The sequence below is a fragment of the Poecilia reticulata genome, linkage group LG6, assembly GCF_000633615.1.
Source record: "Poecilia reticulata strain Guanapo linkage group LG6, Guppy_female_1.0+MT, whole genome shotgun sequence".
NCBI lineage: Eukaryota > Metazoa > Chordata > Actinopteri > Cyprinodontiformes > Poeciliidae > Poecilia > Poecilia reticulata.
Window position 1 is genome coordinate 21465644 of NC_024336.1, and position 21464 is coordinate 21487107.

The window sequence follows — 21464 nt, forward strand, 5'->3', positions numbered from 1 at the left end:
TATAGTCTTTCATCAACAGCACCTTGTGTAGTTTCTCCCCTGTAAAGGTTTGGTCCCCTAAAATCTTCCAAGATCTGCACCAGTCTACAGATACAGTCGCCTCTGCTGTAAAACAGCGTTTTTGTGTTGATTTCTGTTGTGTCAAACAAGTAGGACAGTTTTTTTTTTTTGCGTCATCCTTCTGAGAGAGACTGATTTTCAAAACGCTACATGAGAACTTTTGTTGAATAGATAATCTGGATCTGCAACTCAATTATTAATCTGCAGAAGGATTCCAGTAAAACACGTCTGATGTTGGCCTCAAAGAGACGGAGAAAAGCCTGCTGGGATCCAAACAACACAGCTCCAGCTGATGATAACCTATATATTGCAATGTCTGCAAGAGTCTGCGTGCGTGTGTGAAGTCACACGAGTTCTCACTTTCTGTATTTAGAAGTTACTGTTTAACATCCCCCCCCCCCAAAGAAAAAAAACAAAACAAAAAAAACCCATTCATTATTTAGTGGGAGTCTTGTGAGGAGATATGAATCGGCTCGCCTGAGCTCTTACTGCTTCAATCACCAAACTTTTAGATATAAACTAATTTAGCTTTGGCAGAAACTGCCTGAAACTTAGCTATTGTTAAACCCTGGAACTGCACATGTAAAATGAGGCGTGACTCTAATACTGCATGGCCTAGTTTAGAAACAAATGTTGGGTGGATAATTGTTAAAAAAGAAAGGACTACTTCAACCAGGCTTTCTTTTTTTTTCTTTAGATTTGGAAATTACAAGGAAATACCATCCTAGGGGCATGCTGATCTGGCAGTATAAAGAAAGGAAAAGTAAAATAGGGCAGCATTTTACTGTAATAAATGCAGAGGATACATTAGGTACGGCGAAACATAATAAATATCTTAAAATAATTCATCCGTGCTGCACAGCGAAGCCGACCAGTCTGTAGCTGTGTGTTCTGAAGTCGTCTTTCTTTGGAAATAGTTCTTTCGTCAAGTTAGTAAATGATTACAGACCTTGTCCTAACAATGAATTGTTCAAATAAAATGCATGGCTGTTTTTTTCTGTAATTAGCTGTAAACCATGTTGTTTTATAAAATAGACAGAATGACCTCCAAGACAAAGCTCTGGTGACTCATGCTAGACTAAACTTTTAGTTGTCAGTTTTATCCACCAATCATGGGGTTTTCATTATGTGAACTCAAATGGCGCCCATCTAAAGGCGTGTGATCGTATTTAAGGATCTTCTAGAAAAGTTCTACTTGATTTTGATTTTAATGGCACACTGCTGCAGGTTCAGCAAAAACAACAAAACAAACAAACAAAAAAGAAAAAAAAACGTACATGTGGTGATACACGCAGGTGGGATCAGAGCTGTTTGGCAACTGGGTTTTCTGTTTGTGTTTCATTTGGTGGAAAAAAGCTTTTTGCTTTAAAAAAAAATGTGGTTGAATGAAATTACTGAAAACATGCTGCTACTCAAGAAACTATCCTGCTTTGTCTCAATTTTTCTAAGACATTATATCACATTGGAATATGCAATTTACAGATAGTCTCCATTCAGGAACAGTTTATCTAAGCTGCTGCTTTCTCACTTTTGTGGTGCCTGTTTTTGTGTTTCAGAGTTTTCTCTATCATATATTTGCAATTGTTATTCAGCCCCTCAGTGAGTAATTTGCATCCGGCATTTGGAAATGGTAGAATGGAAATATAACTTGCGCGCCAAGCCCCCAGAACCTTAAAAATCCATCTTAAAGAGGCAATTACTGATTAATCATCAGATTGCTGCCTGGAGTTTGGAAATGAGATGTAAAGAAAAAATATATATATATATATAAAAAAATCAGGCATAGATTATACATATGATTTTTTTTTTTTAGGGTTATGATTTAATACATTTTTCCAGCAACTATAAAGCCTGAGTTGGTCATAATTCTTTACATTTACTGCTGGTAAAAGAATTACTTAAACAAAGCAAGATCACAGCCCAGATTAAGAGTTGACAGAGCCTCCGTTGCTCCAATAAGTGAGTCCTCAGGATGGGTCCACCGGGTTTCATCTGACGTCATTTTGTTTACTGGGTTGTTTTCTACACTCCCTCCTTTTTCTCAAGAGTCTTCAGCCCTGAAAAAGAAAAAAAAAACTGTGTGGGCTGCTTCTGTCGGTGACTTGTTTGGCTCTGTTTGCGCACCAACAGCGTGATACTCGAGCAACATCTGTAAATGCAGGCACACCGAGCCGACTCTGTACACAAAGCTGGGTCCCCTGGACTCAAACAGTCACTCAGCCCAGCAGAGGGCCTCAGCTATACCCACTTATTGGTGGTGAGAGTGTAAACAAACACCTGGGCTTTTCCCCCAGTCACCACAACCCCGCAATTAACACACACACACACACACACACACGCACACACACGCGTGCCTGGATGAACTGTCGCAGCTGCTACTTCTGGCGCAGGTTATGGAGCATTTCAAGTGTACCGAGTGACTCTTGGTTTGGTTTACTGAAATCTCTTGTCAGCTGCTCTTTAGCTGATTTTCAGCCGTCTGGATGTTCGAAAGTGTAAAAAAATAAAAAGATGGTTCGGTATTAAAATAAACTGCTGTTAAACATGTCCAGTGTCTTCTGAAAACAGCCTGTTCCTGACGACTGATTAATCGACAACATGAAAAAAAATAAAAAGCACAAATTGTTGAGTTGAGCTTTTACACGACAATGGAAAGAGTCGGTATAATTTCTTTTCTTACTTATGTACAGCCTTTTTTGTCTTTTCTTTTTTCAATTTGTCTGGCCAAGAAATTTGTTCTATATAAATCTCTTTAGAGATCAATCGGAGCAAAGGAATAATCTGTCCTCGTGTGTCCTTAGAGAAAAAACTGGAAAACATGGACGAGGAGAACACGGAAAACATGGACGAGGAGAACACATGAAGGGGAGGTTTGGAGGGAAAAAAAAATAAAATGAACACATGGTTTCAATTCCCCCCGTTCTCTACTCCTCATCAAATCTGCACGATCTTAATTAGGACATTAAGCGTCTCCTTTCCTGCACACTTTTTTCCATCCTGTCAGCCTTTAGTGACGTGCAGGAACAACACCGACTTCAAAAGCTGCAACATCGGCTTGTTATCGGACAGTGCTTGTTAAAAAGGGAGCGAGCGATACCTTCCATTTGCCTCGGTCTGAGCCACGGCGCTGCTATCTCCTTCACGTCATCTAGCTCAAGAGTAGGTAGATTACTGGAAGCAGAAATAATGGCTGCTGTGTTTATCGTGGCTTGGACAATGTCCGATTGGGCTCTGAACCAAAGATAATCTGTCAACCTGCTGCGAGGAAGGCAGCCTGAAATCTTGGAGTAAAATGCAGCAGGAGAGGGAGCAAACAGAGGCCAGCTGGAGTTTACAGTTGGAGTCTGCAGCCAAAAACTTTTATGTCTAAAGAAATCCCAATTAGAGCAAGAAGCTAATTAACACATAGTTTTCTTGAAAATAAAATGAATGGGTTGAAACCACGGCAAAAAATAAATGTTTTTTTTTTTTGGGGTGGGGGGTTACGGTCTGACTTGGACAAAGTTCATTGCAGATGAAACTAAAGTTTTTTGTTCTTTTGTTTTAGGTCAATTAGGACTGACATTATTATTTATATTTGCTAAAAGATGAGATGAGATGAGATAATGAGAGAGAGACTTGTGTTTTTATATAGTTTATAATTATCTTTTACATTTACTAATATAAATAAGCCTTTAAGTTGGCAAAAAAGATGATGCAAAGCATCTAATTCACCACCGGAAGCACACCTGCTTTTTAGGGAACAACACAAGCCCTTTGCTTCCTCTTATCAAATAAAGCAAAAAGAAGTCAGTCATGATATCAGGAGAATATTTGACCACCAGAAATCTGGTGCCATTTCCGAATGCCTTAAAGTTTGACGCTCGTCTGTTGTTCCGGATCATGACGGTCTTTGTGCTAGAGATCAACCTGTTGCAGTACAAAACATGCAAATCACCCTCTGTACAAAACCAAAAGCCCCTGTGAAAATTCTGTCGAAAGCTCGTAAGAAAGTAACATTTTACAGTAAAATGAATCAACATGGGTTGAAAGGCCACAAAAAGCCATTTCATTTAAAAGAGAAAAATACGATTCCAATTTAGAAATGCAAATGTAATTTTTGGAGATGAGTCCTTTTTGTATGGTGAAGCTAAAATGTAGGTGTTTGGCTATGGTGACTATTGTTACATGTGGAGGAAACAGCAGGACTCCAGTAGGTTGAATGACATCATCCAAGATGTTCTGTACAAAGGTGGTGACATCATGTTGCTGGAGAGACACTTCATAAAAAAAGTTGGCAGCATGTTAAAATACTGTAGCGACATCTTAAGACATCAACCACCAAGTCAAAGCTTGAGCACAAAATGGTCTTTCAAATGGACCAAGACTAATCAAACCAGTTACCTTATTCTGGCATTTAACTGTTAGAATTTATTTTGGTGATCGTACTTGACGTATAAAAGGGAAAGTTTGTTTGATTTAAAGTTAGACAGTGGGGGAGGGAAAGGCTGTGCAGATTTACAGGTGAATGTCGAGCGTCTGCGCTGTAAATCGGGAAGCAACACATTCCTTCATCCATTTACATTCTCCCCGTAAACACATTCTTACGCAGCAGATAAATGTTATTTCTAGCAGACGGGCTTTCGGCTTATGCATACTGGAATGCGTATTATGTTTTAACAGTGTTTGCAGACGTCCCACTGAGACAGTTAAATTACTGTAACTGCAGCTCTAACCCCTGCAACCGCTCCGGTTTTTCAGCGATAAAAGCAGAGTGACTTGACACTTGACTGACGGACTGTGCGAGTGAGAACAGCCCAGCCTCCTTATTTACATTTTGTGCTGGAGGCTCGGTGTCAGAACTCAAGGTTGTTCTGCTGCATTAGCAGAACGCCAAAAAGTGTCTGCCAGTTCTTCAGCTTTCATTAAAGCTAAACCTTTTAGGCCAAACGCTGTGCGGCCGACGCAGACTCTTGCTCCCCTGACAATAACGTTCTAACTGTTCACCCGCCAAACTATCTAACTATTTTATATTCCACACCTGTGATGTATTAGACGCAGCGGTCCGGCTTGACCGCGCAAACACGACAGTACGCTCCTTGTTGGAGCCCCGGGTCCATTATAGTGGGTGGGTTTGGCCCGAAAGCGTTCCAGAAACACTTTATCAGAAGGAGATAGACACACTGCAGGCCTTTGTGCTCCCTGTGACACAACACTCTGACGGCAGGCATTTCCTCAGCTCAGGAGGAAGGCTTTACAACATTTAGGGCGAGGTATTTTAATTGAAACCACCTACGGCCTGACGGTAGCCTCAGCAGAGACACATGGAAAACCGTCGAGGCTCCCTGCGGTGTCAACATCCCTCTTTCAAAACGCGTGACGCTCGATTTATGTTTCAACTCGGCGCTTGTGACGGTTTTCATCTGTCTGCAAGTTTGTGGCTTCGCAGTAGGTTGCTCATGTGGCTGAAGTCGCTCTGCCATAAATCACAAATAGAGCGGGCACGTCTGCTAATGAGCGTTCATAACAAAGCCAGCACCGGCGAAGGCTTCAGATTTGTTTGGTTATTTATTCTCGTCGTTTTCGTGTTAATGCCCGCATTAATTACGCTAATTAATTGCCGTTTTCTTGGAACATCTGTAAATGTTGAGTTGGACAGCGGTGCTGGAATCCCAATTAGTTTACTTGACAGCAGTTAGTTATCAAAGCCTGACTGCTGAGTGGTGTCGTTTTTTCTCTTTTGGCTCAACCACAGTCAGCCAGATGTAACATGCTCTACTACCACTGATCCATTTTGTTTTGTTGTTAATTTGATATTTAAACATTTACATCAAAACCTCTTATTATGGTATTCATTAAATCAAGTTTTATTTTATTCAGTGTTGTCAAATTTCTCCTCTATATTCTCAGTCACAGTGCATTGCGAAAGTATTCATAGTTTTCTTTGCAACAGCCATCCTCTTAAACTACCAATTTCAATTTTGTTGGGATTTTGTGCGATAAAACAGCATAAAATTATTGTAAAGTAGAAAGAAAATGATATGGTTTTCAAGAAATGTTATCATTAACATTTAGCATGTATTTAGTCCCCTTTGGGTTGATAATGCAAAATTAAATCCAGTTTGGTAAATGTAACTGTTGTGTGCATGTAATGAAAAATTTTGGGGAACTAGCAAACTAAAAACATTATGAACACTAAGTAGCACACCAAGAAGATCAGGGATAAATCTGTGGGGAATATGGCGGCAACAATATGCTGTGGGGTTCCAGTACTTCAGCGGAGACAAGGAGAGAAAACAATTCCTGCTGCTGCTGCAAAAAAAAACTTTAGATGTTGACTGGTGTTCACTATTCAGCAGGATGACGACCTCAAAAAAATACAGCCTGAGCTGAATAGAAATGTTTGTGTACAAGGGAATTCTCATGTGAAAACAGCCATGTCAAATTACACGCCTAAGTCCAATTCAAACACTGTTGCAAAACTTAATTGTTCTAGGAGAGCTTGAACTAATGCGCTAACAAGAACAGCCAAAAACTGCAGTCTTCAGATGTGCAAAGCTGCTTGGGACAAACCCAAAAGATCAGACCCAAATGTTACCAAAGAAGTAGTGACTCAGTGAGGCTAAATTCAAATACATGACACATTTCCAGACTTTTTATTGTTAAAAAAAAACTTTGGAAAACAACCATCATTTTCTTTCCACTTGGGCCATATTCACTAAAGAAGTTCACAGATAGTAGCTCAACCTCTGTTGCACTAGGAGTAGAGTAAATAAAGATTTGTTTGTATGTGTGTAACCTGTTTTCTGCAGCTGTGGGAGGCCGTACATCAGACTGACCCATGGAGAGGGCTCTATAGATAAGGGAGACAGGACACCTCGAACAGGTAAGGGCAAAATGGAGCGATGCATCTTCCCTGTGTTAGATAAAGGAGATGCAGGCATTTTTACAACAATCATGGAAAAACCCAAGCAAATTCCTTTTGTCGTTTTTGCTTTATGAGAAAGTGCACCTTGATTTCTGACAAAGATTCATGTTTCTGTATGAATTATTTTCTTTAACTTTTAATTTTTGATAATGAGAAAGGTACTTCGAACCATTTGATTTCTTCAAATCTAAGAGATTTTAAGTAAAGGGACTAACTGCTTTATTGGTATATAGTAAAAAAAAAACTGCACAAGATGCTCAGTATAAACACTACCAGGAATAGTAGTCAATAGAAAATGACTTAGATCTGTCTGAGTGCATATTAGGAGTAAATCCCCATTAAAATGTATTAGAGAAATACTAATATATTTTTTATCTTTCAGTTAAATTAAGTGAACACTTTACTAAACAATAGTCTAGTCCAGTGTGGATATGAATGCAGTTCATTTAGCTTTATTTACTTTAATAGCTGTAATTCACAACAAATGTCATCTCAAAGCACAAGACAAGCAGATCCAATAGGATCAAGCTCAGTTTAAATCAGACTTATTCAAATAAAGTTGAATTATCTAGTTCAGATTAGATACACACCGATTCAGGCCAGTTCGGCTGATTACGTAAAGCCAGCTGACAAACAGAGATCTCTGTGAGGAAGGTGAGCTGATTACAGCGAGTCACGGATTCTGCAGCAGTCCGACATCTCTTTGTTTTTCTGTATTGACAGAGGACCCTGTAGTTGTGTCATCAGACTACGACAGCACCCACGAAGCCAACCACAGTGACAGCAGTGATGTAGCACAAACGGAGGAGGACACGGAAAAGGGCAAAAAACCCTCCCAGAATGTCATCCTCCATGCACTAATACCTCCTGAGGTGAGTCGAGGCTCACGCGTTCAAAAACATCTCTTTAATGTCGGAGTAGGACGCCGTACGATGCGGAAAAGCAGTGGAAAAAAAAAAAAGTCTGCACACCCCTGTAAAAATGGCAGCTAAAAAAAGTGATGTTGATTTTAAGAGCTCCTTAAGTCCTCTTACAAACTTTTACAAACGTCTTCTTCCTTCTAAAGAACGGCACAGCCATCCGCCGCCATCTTTTACGATGGATGTGGTGAAGTTTTGGTGATGCGCTGTGGCCACATGTTACCGTTTGGTTTCATTAGGCCATGAAATTGTCTTCCGTTTGGCTTGTGGGTATTTCTGCCGGATCTGTAAGTTCTTTTGAGAAGAAAGGGGGTTCTATCTGTCAACACGACTCCTGAGTMCAAACACATGGAAATTACAGCAGACTGATGTAACCAGTAAACAGGGGCAACCAGAAAATCCTGCAGTTTCTTCCATTCGGTCAGAGTCTAGAAGGTTTCCCCACGTCAGATTATGTTTAGTCTACAAACGATAGAGAAAAGTCCAGCTGTATAAAAGTAATATAGTAATATATGTTCTCCAATTATTGATAGACATGAAATGATATGAATTGTTGCTTTGTACAGTGAGAGTTTTTGATTTTTTTTTCTTTTTTAAAAGTAGTTTCCTTTTATTAGATGTTTGTTTTCATTTATACACTGAAGTTGGCAAAAAAAAAACAATCAGTAAATATTTCAATTTTACAACATTTAACAACACAACACAAATGTGCATACTTTTTCCATATCCAGTGTACATGCATATGGTTTGTGCCATTGAGAAATGTATTCTTTAAAGCATCCTCATTATGTGTTTTTTTGTACAGGACAAGCCCATTCTGGCACAAGAGCCATTGGTAATGGAAGACCTGGAGCCTTTAATGAGTCAATTAAATAATTGGAACTTTCCTATTTTCACTCTAATGGAGAAGACAAATGGAAAATGTGGGCGGATCCTTAGTCAGGTGAGAACATTAAAAAAAACAAAAAAAACATGAAGTAAGATCTGAGATGAACTACTGCAACCCTCACTTCTTATTAAGGATATTGAACAAAAACCCAACACACTTAGAGACTTTATTTTCTTCTTCAAGAAGCAACAACTGTTAAATCACCACCACAGTTTTACTCCTCCAGTGTTTCTGACTCTGAATCAAAAAGAAGAACATTTAAGACGAATGAAAAACACAGCCTCATTAATATATAAGAACATGTTTATAGGATATCAGATGAACACTAAATCCCCCAGATCCACAGTTGTTGTTCTCTCACGATGATGTACGAGGAGAGAACTTCTTTCTCCAAATGAACAACCGTCTGCCAGGTGCTTCAGACTTGGCTTGGGGTTTGTCATTAAAAGCTGTGTGTCTGGGATCACTCTGAAGGAGTCTGCATAATGCAATGGTCTCTGGGTGATTTGTAAGGAAGAGAACAACAATCTTCTTCATAAGGAAACTTTGCTGAACAACATTTTAGGGGAAGCTATACGTTTTTTTAGAGCCCGGCTGACCGGTGCGCTGCAGTAAACGTGTATTCCTCTTAGCAATCCACAAAGGCGGGAGTGTAATTATATTTTTATATTTGACTGTTTTTGTCCCAAAGGTTCCTAGGAGCGAAAACTACCACGAGATAATGACCACAAACAGAAATATGGAAAAAAAAAAAAATTCTTTACTTCCTGATGTTTCAGCTGAATACTTTGTAGAAAACAATAGAATAGAAAACATCTTTATTTTTCACCAGAGATAAAAACTGTCATTGACTCACAGAGATAAAGTACAGATTAACAATTTATAAAAGGGTTATGACCAAAAAAGGAAAAATGTAAGGTTACAAAAGTGAGACAAAGTAACATAAGACAGATAAATGAAGTGAGTCATGTAGTGGTTCACAGCCATTCAGCCGGATGACACAGTTAACTGCGATGGGATTTTAGCGGGTATTGTAATAAACTGTAGTTTATTGTAATCTGACGGTGGTTTTCACAGGATATGTTGTGTTGCAGGTGTCTTACAGGCTCTTTGAGGACACTGGCCTGTTTGAGACCTTTAAAATCCCCGTTAAAGAGTTCATGAACTACTTCCACGCTCTGGAGAGTGGCTACAGAGACATACCATGTAAGTTTAAATGTCTCTCAGCCGCTCGCGGTTTCACTCGCACCGTTTTTCTGTCAGCTTTTGTTGCAGCTGTAAGAAACAAATCAGCCACTTGACGCAAATGCGCTTCTTCCAGTTTTTGTTCATTGTAATGGTGTACAGTACAATGCAAGAATTTGCCTTTACGTTGCTGTGAGAAACCTGAACGGCTCAACAGTGCGCCCTGGTGGAAAAGCGATTTAATTTGGAAAAAGTGTGCTTTCTCCTCTGGATCAGATCACAACAGGATCCACGCCACAGATGTGCTTCATGCGGTCTGGTACCTCACCACGCAGCCTGTGCCCGGTCTACCCAGCCTCATTAACGACCACAGCTCAGCCAGTGACTCAGGTACGTGCCATTTATTTTATCCGTACCTTTAAAGTGCAAAAGAAGAAAAAAAAAGGAGATGAGCTTTTTTTTTTTTTTTTTTTAATTATAAGTTTCATGTTGGATAAGAAATTTTGGGTATGAAAAGTTTTTCGGAGGGTTGTTCCATGTGCCTTGATCCTCCCTGTAAGCCATCTCATCAGTGTGAGAACATCCAGCTTTAGTCAAGCTTTTGGCTCATGTTTTTCTGCATGAAACTCTATTTGAAGTCTAGGACAGCATGAAATTGCTGGCAAATTAAGAGTTCCCTCTCACCAATATTTCAAAACCTTGTTTGTATGCCTAACCAGGACCATCCCTTTGATCCACACATAAGTCAATTAAAACATCCGTGTGTGTGTGCGTATCTGGCGTGCATTACTGGCACATATCGATGAACCTAAAGTATGAATGTTGAATGTAAATTCTGCCATCCTGATCCGAAATCCTCTCGCTTTTGTCTCTTCCCTGTGGTTAGACTCTGACTCTGGGATAACACACAGTCACATGGGCTTCCTGGTTTCAAAGACCTACACTGTGTCAGAAGACGGATACGGCTGTCTGTCTGGCCTCATCCCCGCTCTGGAGCTGATGGCTCTTTACGTAGCTGCTGCGATGCACGACTACGATCATCCTGGGAGAACAAATGCTTTCCTCGTGGCCACCAGCGCCCCTCAGGTACTTTGTTCCCAAAGTCCGCCAGAACCACTCTTTCATTTGAATCGGGAGACGTAAGAGATTTGTTTGTCTGCCTTTTCTGATGTCTTTGTTATCGGAAAAGTCAGACAGACATTGTCGCCGGTGAGCTGTAGAGAAAAGCAGATTCACACAGCCAGCTCTTCACACCGTTATAAAAACAGGGCAAGAGAAGCTGCGAGCGTAAAAGTGTGCAGATTTCCTGGAGCGTCCGCCTGTCCTTGCAGTTGTTTCATTTTGTTTTTCGGAACAGCATGTTTTCCTTTCTAAGAAGTTTTCAGTTGCTGTTGACATGAGTTTGGGCTGTCCCCAAATAATTCACCTCTTTAACATATTTTACTGTTTATTTTTTATTGCCTCATCGCCTCTCCTGCCTAAAACTGATTGCATCACTCCCTCCGCTGTTCTACTTTCCTTAGTTTGTGCAACTAATTTAAGCCTAGAACCACACCTTTAAAACTAAATTAAATCCACAGTTTACTGCAAACACCAAAACATGGGGCAATTTAGTTACATAATACATATTTATAACGTTGTAACTTTCAAGTAACAGTGTCTTAAACGATCCGAAACTCCACTCACCTCTCTGTAAATCCTGATGTAAAAATCTCATCAGGTTTTCCAAGAACTACAAACTAAATCAATGTTTAACTAACTGCTGTGTCAACATTCTCGATAGCAGGGCAATAAAAATGTGACATAAAAACGTAAATTAAAAGAAGCAGATATTAGCCTGATTTAGAGATAATTTTATCTCTTTATTGGGCTTTGATTTACCTCTGGATCTATCACTTCCATTGGTTTTTCAGGGACTTAAAAAGTATTTAAGTGATTTGAATTGAGGCCTCAAAACATCTTAGATGGACCCACTTTTGAGATTAAGGTTTAAAAGGTCTTAAATGTGTACACTTGCTCATTTATTTCCTCTTCCAAGAAAGAGTTTGTCTTAGTTTTTGAGAAATCCTTTGGAAACATTCATTTGTTCCATGTGCTGTAGTTCTGGCTGAAGACGTTAACCATTACAGACCATGTAGCCCAGTAGCCAGTCCTGCTGGGAGGAATTTAAAGCCGCACGTTGTGAAAACCTAAAACAACATTTGCCCCAAAATGTCCTTATTAAAGACACTATCTTTTTCCTGTCAGTAGTGATGCAGCTTTAGTTTAACCCCCTTTTTTTGTGAAATTATTCCTACTTCTGCAAATTTAACAATATTAACAATCTCATTTATTCTATAGTGCAATTTATAGAATAAATGTATCTGTTTACATAAGGTGGCTTTTATATGAACAACTCTACTCAGAAGCCAAAAAAACAACAACTAAAAAACAAACTCTGTGATCTATAAAGCAAACAATTTGATCAGGTTTTCCAACACATATAAAAAGGATCAGCGCTTTTAACTCACCGCTGGATCTGCTTTTGTGATGTTAGGACAGTAAAACCTCTTGTGAAAACAAATGAGTCAAGAAGTTTGATGGGTGAAGTTCCAGGAAAAAGCAGCAGTCTCTGGGCCTCAGCCGCTTTTATTAGAGAACAGCTCCCGTAATGGGCAACGCTTTGATCTAATCGAGCCCTGGATAGCCGAAAACACGTTTAACCCCCTCATCTCTAGAGGCCCCACATTTGGTTCCAGGAAATTTTAGCGGAACAACGTTAAAGTCCTGCTTGCGCTCGCTCATGCAGAGAGTTTGGCTGTTTGCAGGCAGTGCTCTACAACGATCGCTCGGTCCTGGAGAACCACCACGCCGCCTCCGCCTGGAACCTCTTCATGTCACATCCGGACTACAACTTCCTGGTCAACCTGGACCATGTGGAGTTCAAACGCTTCAGGTTCCTGGTCATCGAGGCCATCCTGGCAACAGACCTCAAGAAGCACTTTGACTTCCTGGCTGAGTTCAATGCCAAGGTACTGCGAAAGATGAACTCTTAAATGGTTTACATAAAGTATAACATGAAATGGAATATGTATTATTTTTGTAAGTGGTCTGTGAAGAGAGGAAACTATTAAACGTTTCTAACATTTCACATGCTGCTTATTAAATTCTTTATTTTTAGATGTGAGAAAAGCTGACCGGCCTTTTATTGTTCCCTCAATAGGTGGGCGATGATCCGTCAACGGGTATTGACTGGTCTAATGAGAATGACAGGTTACTGGTGTGCCAGATGTGCATTAAGCTGGCAGACATCAACGGGCCTTTAAAGTGCAAGGATCTGCATCTGCAGTGGACCGAGGGCATTGTCAACGAGTTCTACGAACAGGTGGGCCAACTCTCAGCAGGGCTGCCATGTTTGTGGCAATGAATCAATAAAAACGCTGCTGGAGCACCATGCACCACAACGCCGTATGGCAAAATCTGTCTTCAATTTATTTTATTTGAGTTTTTAAATGACAGATCAACAAAAAGTTGTTGTTTTTTTTATGTTCACAAACAGATAACCTGACCAGATTCAGGCAGAAGAATGACTTTACTATTTTTTTTCCTTTAAAGAAGCAAAACACAACAACAAAAAAAAACTGAAACTAATACTTGCAGTGGGTAATGTRAAGTACCTCCAATGCCAAAATGACAGCAGGTGGTGTTAGACTAACAAAGCTTGTGCATAAACAAGAAGATGCTTGACTTTAACATTTGGGTGCCATCCACTCTTAGGGCACCCAAATTACTAGCAACGGCCCTGGATACAAACAATATTGTTGCTTCAAAGAGCAATTGTTTTGTTCACCCTTTTTGACGGTTCTTTTTTTTTTCAGATTTTTAGCTGTAAGCTTGACGACTCAAACTGTAGGAGTGTTGCATAATTTTCTGTACAGTAACTGTGGCCTCATTTTGAATGGAGCTGCAGTAACAAACGTAACCTAATTATGAGCACAGCTTATTTCCACTCACAATTGTTTGTTAGGATGCCATGCACTCTTGGCACTGAATTCCTCCCGTCTCTGTTAATTGACAGAGACAAAAGGTTTGAATGTTTCCAGGGGGAAGTGACGCACAAAGGTTTTCTCTTCAAGGCACTTGACAGAGACGGCTACTCGACCTGAGTGCACTTCACAGTYTCCAGCATTATAAACCGATAGCAACTCACTTCCTTCCCCAAAATGTGACACCAACTTTACCAGCTTATTTATTTTTTTCCCAGATGTAACTTATCAGTTAAAGCAGGGCTGCCCAAACTTTTTGAGAGCAAGATCTAGTTTTTCTCTCACCACCCGCCTGAGATCTACTTCATGACACAAAGACATCAAAATTRCAAGTTAAACTCTATTGACTTATGCGAATATACMTAAGTTATAGCAGAAATAATAAAGTGACAGAAAACCTAATGCAGTTTCTTCCTCAGTGAGATTCTGACACTGGGAGCAGSTTACTGGTTTCTCAGTCAGAAGCTGGTTGCAAACCTGACRCCAGCAGGTGTCAGTCAKTCATGGTAGATCTGATATTTGGTTTGATGAGCTCAATATGAGAAACTACAGACTGATAGGAGGAACCAAAGAGCCCAGTAAAGGTAAAGGCAAATCTTCTGAAGTCGGGATATAATCAATTTAATTTCACATAATTATGCGCAATATCTTGTTGAAACAATAATTACTGAGATTATTAATTTTAACACATTTTGTTGATTTTTTTATAATTCTTCTTTTTTTTTTAATTACGCTACAAACGTTTAGGATCTTAGCGAATATTTTTGATAAGCCTGTCAGAAGAGGAAGTGCTGGTCTCAGCTTTGTCACTTGCCGAGATCGACTCAAAACCTTTCYACGATCGACGCATTGGGCACCCCTKAGTTAAAGTGTCATTAATCAAGAGCTCTGTTAGCTTCCTGAAGATGTTTTAAAGTTTTTCTTGCTCCATGCTGTCCTATCCTTGTGCCCGAGCATGTCAGCATTTCATACACTTAAAAATCTGAAAGTGGAGCTGCAGTGAGTCCCTGCGGGTCTCCTGTGCAGAGACAGTTTCTCCTCGACTCAGGGGACCGTTGCTCAGGTCTTATGCTGCGTGACCTTTCACTGTTCGCCTGCTTTCCTGTCTGATTATAAAATAAAAGCCACAAAAGTAATTGCTAAGAAAAATATTTATAGGGTATTTTACTCTTCATGTAATTATCCATCGTAGGTCAGTCCTTCAGCTGATATCTCTTTGATAAAATTTGTATCTTGCAATCTGTTATTATTTTTTTTTAAGGATTACATAAATAATACAAAGAATCTTGAAAATCCATTACATTTGTGACAGACTAGTCTCTCAGCATCCCACTGAAAATTGTTTTTTTTGCTAAATTGTATATTTTTTTATTGGCATAAACTGGTTTGTTGATCATTTATCCTGTTTTTATTTTATTTTGATATGAAACAGTCATAAACTAAATCTCATTCTGCCAGACCGTGAATAAACTAATCCAAAGGTGACAAGCRAGGAAAACCAGAAAAYCTTAAAGGAGAYGTTTTCACTTCTGTCTCTATAGATGTCATGGAAATCACACTTTTTTAATTAATTTCAGAGATATTTGAATTGTAAAAGTACAAAAAAAACTATAAGTTGCTTCTATTTATTGTTCAGTAAAAGTAATTAAGCAAATTAAACATCTAGTATGTGATATTCAGTCATATTTATTAAATTAGGATCTGCAGATGAGGCCCATTTGTCAGATTAAATGACAAGCAGGTATCAGACATACTTTTCATTAAGCTCACATTTCTGTATTGAATATGTTTTCTTAATTGTATAAGAAAACATAATAATCGAAATTTAAATGTCATGTTTTCATTGCCCTGAAGCAGAAATATCAACATAATTAATAGGAATAAAGACTTTTAAACGCCTCTCTGTGTTTCCCGAAAGAAAGGAACTTAATCAGTAATATTCTATTTTATTGTAGATGACCAATCAGAATCGGGTAACGCTGTAAATCAGCTCTTATTCTTCCTTTTAGTTTGTGTCATTTTGTGTTAATGGCTCACGCTACATGTAGGGCGATGAGGAGTCCAGCCTGGGGCTTCCTGTCAGCCCCTTCATGGACCGAGCAGCGCCGCAGCTGGCCAAGCTTCAGGAGTCGTTCATCACGCACATCGTTGGCCCGCTTTGCAACTCCTACGACTCGGCTGGCCTCATACCTGGACGGTGGGTGGAGCCAGAGCCTGAGGAGGAGGAGCCAGAGATCGTCGAAAGCGAGGAGGCGGACGAAGACGGATCCACCTGCTCTGACGCATCGCGTAAGTACGAGGGTCCAAACMKGAGTTAAAACAAGACTGGAACCCTAAAAACATMATAAAATAAGACTGTCATTCTTTTTYTTTTTTTTTTTTAGAAAACCATTCTCTCAGTATGAAAATTAACTCCTTTCATGGAGCCAATTTTTGTTCTTGACCTTCAGATTTATTTATCCAGCACAATTGATATTTATTCAACCAATCTCTGCAAACAAAACCTGCTTCGATAATTTGTAAAAAAAAAAAAAAAAAGTATTTAATATAACTTTAGTTATAATCCACCCTCTTTCATTCTGCAAAGATTTAAAGATCCTGATAACTCAATATTTATTCCCAGAAGATAGCTGTAATTTTCAACGAGCAGAAAACACAGAAGGCCTTGACTTGACCTACGTCCATCAGGTAGCTAAGTGTAATTTACTAGATATAAAATCACTCCTCTACGCAATACGCATTGTTTGGATTTTCATTTGTTACTAGAGATTCATCTGAGTCAGCACATCCAGCTGCACTKCACTTTATTATGCTCCCATTTTGCTCCTGCTGAACATGTTTTCATTTTTTATGTYTTATCTTTTGTATTTTTAGAGACGAAGTAAAAAAGATTAAGAAATTAGGGAGAAATATGTATGTTCTAGTAGTGCATTTTAGTGCCTGGACGTCTAACTAAAAATTGCTTCTCTAACAAAAATTTGCACGTTCTTAAAAATAAAAGCCTTTCTTAATAAATATTTTATAGGTCAGAGTTATGTAACATACAAGTAAATTTTTTTCATTTTAAAAGTCTTACAGTAAATCTAATCTCTTTCTGCWTCACTGAATAATGGCTAACATTAGTTAGTTACTAAAGAAACCTGGCGAAAGATGATGTTCACTATGATCTCCACAGACATTACAGAAACATTAACTAAGCTCATTTAAGGCCTTAAGAGAGTTTTAGATCGAAGTTGTTAGAGATTTCTTTAAGAGAAAGAAACACGTCTCTCAAAAATGCAGAACTAAAAGTTAGGGGAAAAAATGCAAAGTTTGATATAAGACAATTAACCAGCCAAGCTCCATAAATCTCAGAGAATTATTGCCAAATATCCCTTTAGAAGATTAGAAGAAACTAATGAAAAAMGAAGAAATGGATCACTCTCACCTTTTGTACTGTATTCTGTTTAGAAATACTTGATTGTTGAATTTGTAGCACATTTATGGTTACAGCAGGGAAGGGCAGCAAACTGTGTCCCCTGTACGGCACAAAGCCAGAACGTTTTTCACATTTTGCTTCAAGGTATTTTTTAAAAAAGATTTATGAGATGGATCAGAACAAGAGAGCCTATGAGTACGAAGTGGAAAAGAAACATKTTTTCCAATTATTATTTTTTTACAGATGCTAGTCTGAAAAAAGTTGCCTGGAAATTTATTCACACAATCTCCTAGCTGATAAGTTGCAGGATGACATATTTCAGCAACTGTTGCTGCATTCTGGGCTGGACCTTAGAAAGGCTCTATGAAACAGTAGCCTTGATTTTCAAAGACTTTTCTTTAAAAAAAAAAAAAAAGAAAGAAAAGAAAAGTTGCAAACTTTGTACTTTGTTTATAACTCACTGACCAAAATTAGATGAGTTGTATTGATATTTTAGGATTTTTATAGATATAAAAATATAAAACAAATATAAAGTTATATTAAATTTCTTTGGGAAAAATATGGTGTTATTGGCTGGTGGACATAATTAAACAAATCATGCAACAACTCAAACCTGCTGATGTTTAGGACTTCTCACTAATGTACTATAATTTGCATTTGTAAAATAATTTGTCCTTAGTAGATAATGCTACAAAATTGGCTCCAACCCAGTGGCCACATTTTTACATCCTTTATTTTTTTCAAACTATGAATGAGACTTTATATGACTTTTTTCATGCTTAAATACATAAACATGTCACAAAAACCCTGTGTCCAGTTATTTCCACATTGCAAATAATTTTGACCAATCAAATAATATTAGTCTGCAATAAAAAGACATATATCCTTTTATAAGAGGCATGTTGGTTATCATAAAAAAAGTAAAAATAACACTAAATAAATAACTTTCCTCTGTTTTTTCATCCAGAGAAAGCAGCTCCCAAGAAAAGGAGGAAAGTGTTTTGCCAGATCACACAGCACCTGCTGGAAAATCACAAGATGTGGAAGAAGGTGATAGAAGRCGAATCCCAGAATGAGGAGCAAGGAACAGAGTCCGCCCATTTAAACAAAGTCACTGAGCCGATTCTGGCTATCGACGAAGAGGAGGAGGAATCGGGMAGCAGGGAAGAGCCGGCGGAAGGAGAGCATTGTGAGGAGGAGGAGACGGAGAAAGCAGAGTGGCCCGTCTCTGACAGGGACGACTCTCAGACTCCGGAGGAGGGAGGGGACAGCGAACCACAGTGAAACCTCTAAACTCCAGACACCCTCAGATTGAGACGCAGCATCAGTCAGGATAAGGATGTAAAGAAATGTTCCTTTTGACCTTATCCTACTGACTCCTGTTTCTGCCAGCACATTACTTAGACACAACACTGTAGATGTTTGGGAAACGCGTGCCTACACAGAAAAGAAATTAAAATAAAATAAAAAATACAGGGTGGGAAATCTTGTGCTTTACATATTTAATCTGAATATGTGGTTTTACCAAACATTTATATGGGTTTTTCTTTTCYCACATTGCAATAATGCATTATTCATGGACTTTGGGATACAGACTATTTTGCTACTGTCAGGAGTCGAAGACAAGCAGCTGCATAGGTTTTAACAAAGTGTGGTAACAAAGGACTGCAGAAATTTGCTGCCAATTTATACAGAATTATTTCCCGAATGTGATTATATATAAACATCACCATCACATGCTTGTGTTTCGATTGTAGCTCATCTTTTTCGGTTTAAACTGTGCTAGTTTATGKTTTTTTTCGTTTTGTTTTTTTATCTACACATGGATTGTAAAGGGACCGATTCACACGAGGAATAATCTTCCTTTCAACTCTTGACAGAAATAATCCCTCACTTCTGGGCTTTAACACCCAAAGTCAAATATTTATGAATATTATGTTTGATGTTTATTGCCAAATGAGGTACTTAATGCCGCCATGTAGAGATACGCCTCAGMAACGCAGAGATGGCTCTGAACTGTCTCTAAGCGTCKGCATTTGTGTGTTCCTCAGTTTTTACTCTAATGTACACATTTTTTCTCCATAAGTCACAGGGAAGAAAGAAAAAAAAAAGTCAGATTATCCCATTTTTAAACTACAGTAAGCCTGATGTCAAAGACACAACTGTTTTACAGCATTGCCTATCAAAAGTATTCGTACGCCTTTATCTGTTTCCTACCACAATRACAAGCTCTCTTCGGTCAGACCAAAGTTAAACTTTAATCAAACGTRCAAAACACTATTTGTGAGAGAAGAAAGTAATGCTGCAACGCCAGCCGGAACCCCGTTCAMACAGTGCGACAAATAATGGTGGCAGCATCATGCTGAGGGGCATTTTATTCCTCCATTACTTAAGGAAGTCATGAAAAGATGGATAGAAAAGCAGTATTCTCTAGACTGGGGCTAAACTAGCCAGAGCCGGACTGAAACGGTTTAACTCAAACACATCCGGACCAAAAATCCAAAGAGAATATCTGACAAGTCTCAAACATTCAAACATTGCTGTTCAGATGTTCTGACGGAGGAAGRGGAATTGGAAAAGGAGATTCTGCAAAACACGGACTGGGTTTCAATACAAGTTTTCTCATTTTTAATTATGCAAAAATAATAATAATAATAATCTGTGAAATTTGTGGCCATAATTATTAGATTATATCTTAGTCATAGAAGAAATACTGTCCAATTTAACACAGTGCTGAAAACAAAAAAGTAATTATATGCCAATAAAAACATTTTCTACAGAATATTTTKTTTCAGTAGAAAAACTTTRATAACTTTTTTTTGTTGTTTTTAATTTTAAAGAAAAAAATGACAGGACAACAAATCTCTTATGTGAGCTTATCACTTAATCAAACAAGATCTAAATTCAGTCAAATTGTTGCCAGAAATCAACAATTTGGGGGATTTTTCACCAAAGCGGTTCCAGATCTTGTCCAGAGCTTGGAACCAGTTTCAGTTCCAGTTTTCCACAGCCAGAGGACCAACTTCATTCTGYTTCATGTCACAAAAAAAATCTGTMGAGGCCCACAGTGCAGTGAGTAATTTAAACTAACTAGTCACATAATTTATCTCTGTACCCCTGCAATTAAATGCCTGAGTCATGTAGTTGTGACCTGTGGCTCTCTGGTCTACAGTTGTGAATCACACACGGCCTTTAAAAGACACCTCATCAAAAATTACCTTTTGTAAGTCACACACCACAAAGGTGAGCAAAACWCAAGCATTGTATTGACCCACATGTGACTCCATGATGCGTGACGGCAAAACTAAAAGCTGAAAAATGAGAAGRAGCAACYCAAGATGTTCTAATGCTTGTTCAGTCTTAGATTCGTGTCAAAGTTTAGTCATTTYGTCTTAAGTTAGATCTGAAGCATGAAGTAAGTTTGGAGTTTTTACTTGGCCCAGTTAAGTGTACGTTCAAGTGTCAGTTTGCTTAGACGGCACCAGAGTTTTGGAGCTGGAAACGGAAAGAGTTGGTGCTGAGTGAGCACCGGGACCGCTGTGGTGGAAAACAAGCTAAAGCTGAAGTTTATATTAAATATTTTATATTAAAACGATACCGATATGGTCATTCCTCTGAACTGGTGTTCAGAAATGGCTCAGCATTTTTGGGAAGTCATCTAGTGACCAAACTTGAAMAGGAGAGCATAACGTATTTAAATTTACTTCTTTTGTTAAGAGAATTTAATTKAAAACTTAACCAATACAAGGAATGAACCAACTAAATTACACGTCAAATGTTTTATGGGAATTGTTTGTTGGTTTTTATTTGATTAGAGATGTTTACACTTTCTGAATGGGAGTTCTTGGAAGCCTGCCAGATTTCACTTACAGGTACTTTTAGCTTCATCCATCTTTAGAATAATTATGTAATCGGACTCAAGGTGCTGGGTTTCATTTAAAAAATCAACAACATGTAAATCTTACTGACACTGGTTGCTACCCTCAGGAAAACTACATCTGTATCACATTTAAAGACAAACACGCGTTTGTTCCGAAACACGTCTTCGAAAGGCAAAGGA

The 21464-nt window shown here is 38.7% G+C and overlaps 1 protein-coding gene across 2 annotated transcripts in view; it reads left to right on the plus strand.

The window, feature by feature from the left end:
- LOC103466321 (cGMP-inhibited 3',5'-cyclic phosphodiesterase A-like) overlaps nt 1–20186 on the plus strand; it is a 90479-nt gene extending 70293 nt beyond the window's left edge. For both annotated transcript variants that reach the window (XM_008411820.2, XM_008411821.2), the window contains 10 exons: nt 6852–6925; nt 7691–7839; nt 8693–8830; nt 9871–9982; nt 10238–10351; nt 10848–11047; nt 12769–12972; nt 13164–13325; nt 16035–16275; nt 18372–20186. In XM_008411820.2, coding sequence (XP_008410042.1) covers nt 6852–6925; nt 7691–7839; nt 8693–8830; nt 9871–9982; nt 10238–10351; nt 10848–11047; nt 12769–12972; nt 13164–13325; nt 16035–16275; nt 18372–18688 — 1711 coding nt within the window. In that variant the 3' untranslated portion in view covers nt 18689–20186. The remainder of the gene's footprint in view (nt 1–6851; nt 6926–7690; nt 7840–8692; nt 8831–9870; nt 9983–10237; nt 10352–10847; nt 11048–12768; nt 12973–13163; nt 13326–16034; nt 16276–18371) is intronic.
- The last annotated feature ends 1278 nt before the right edge of the window (nt 20187–21464 follow it).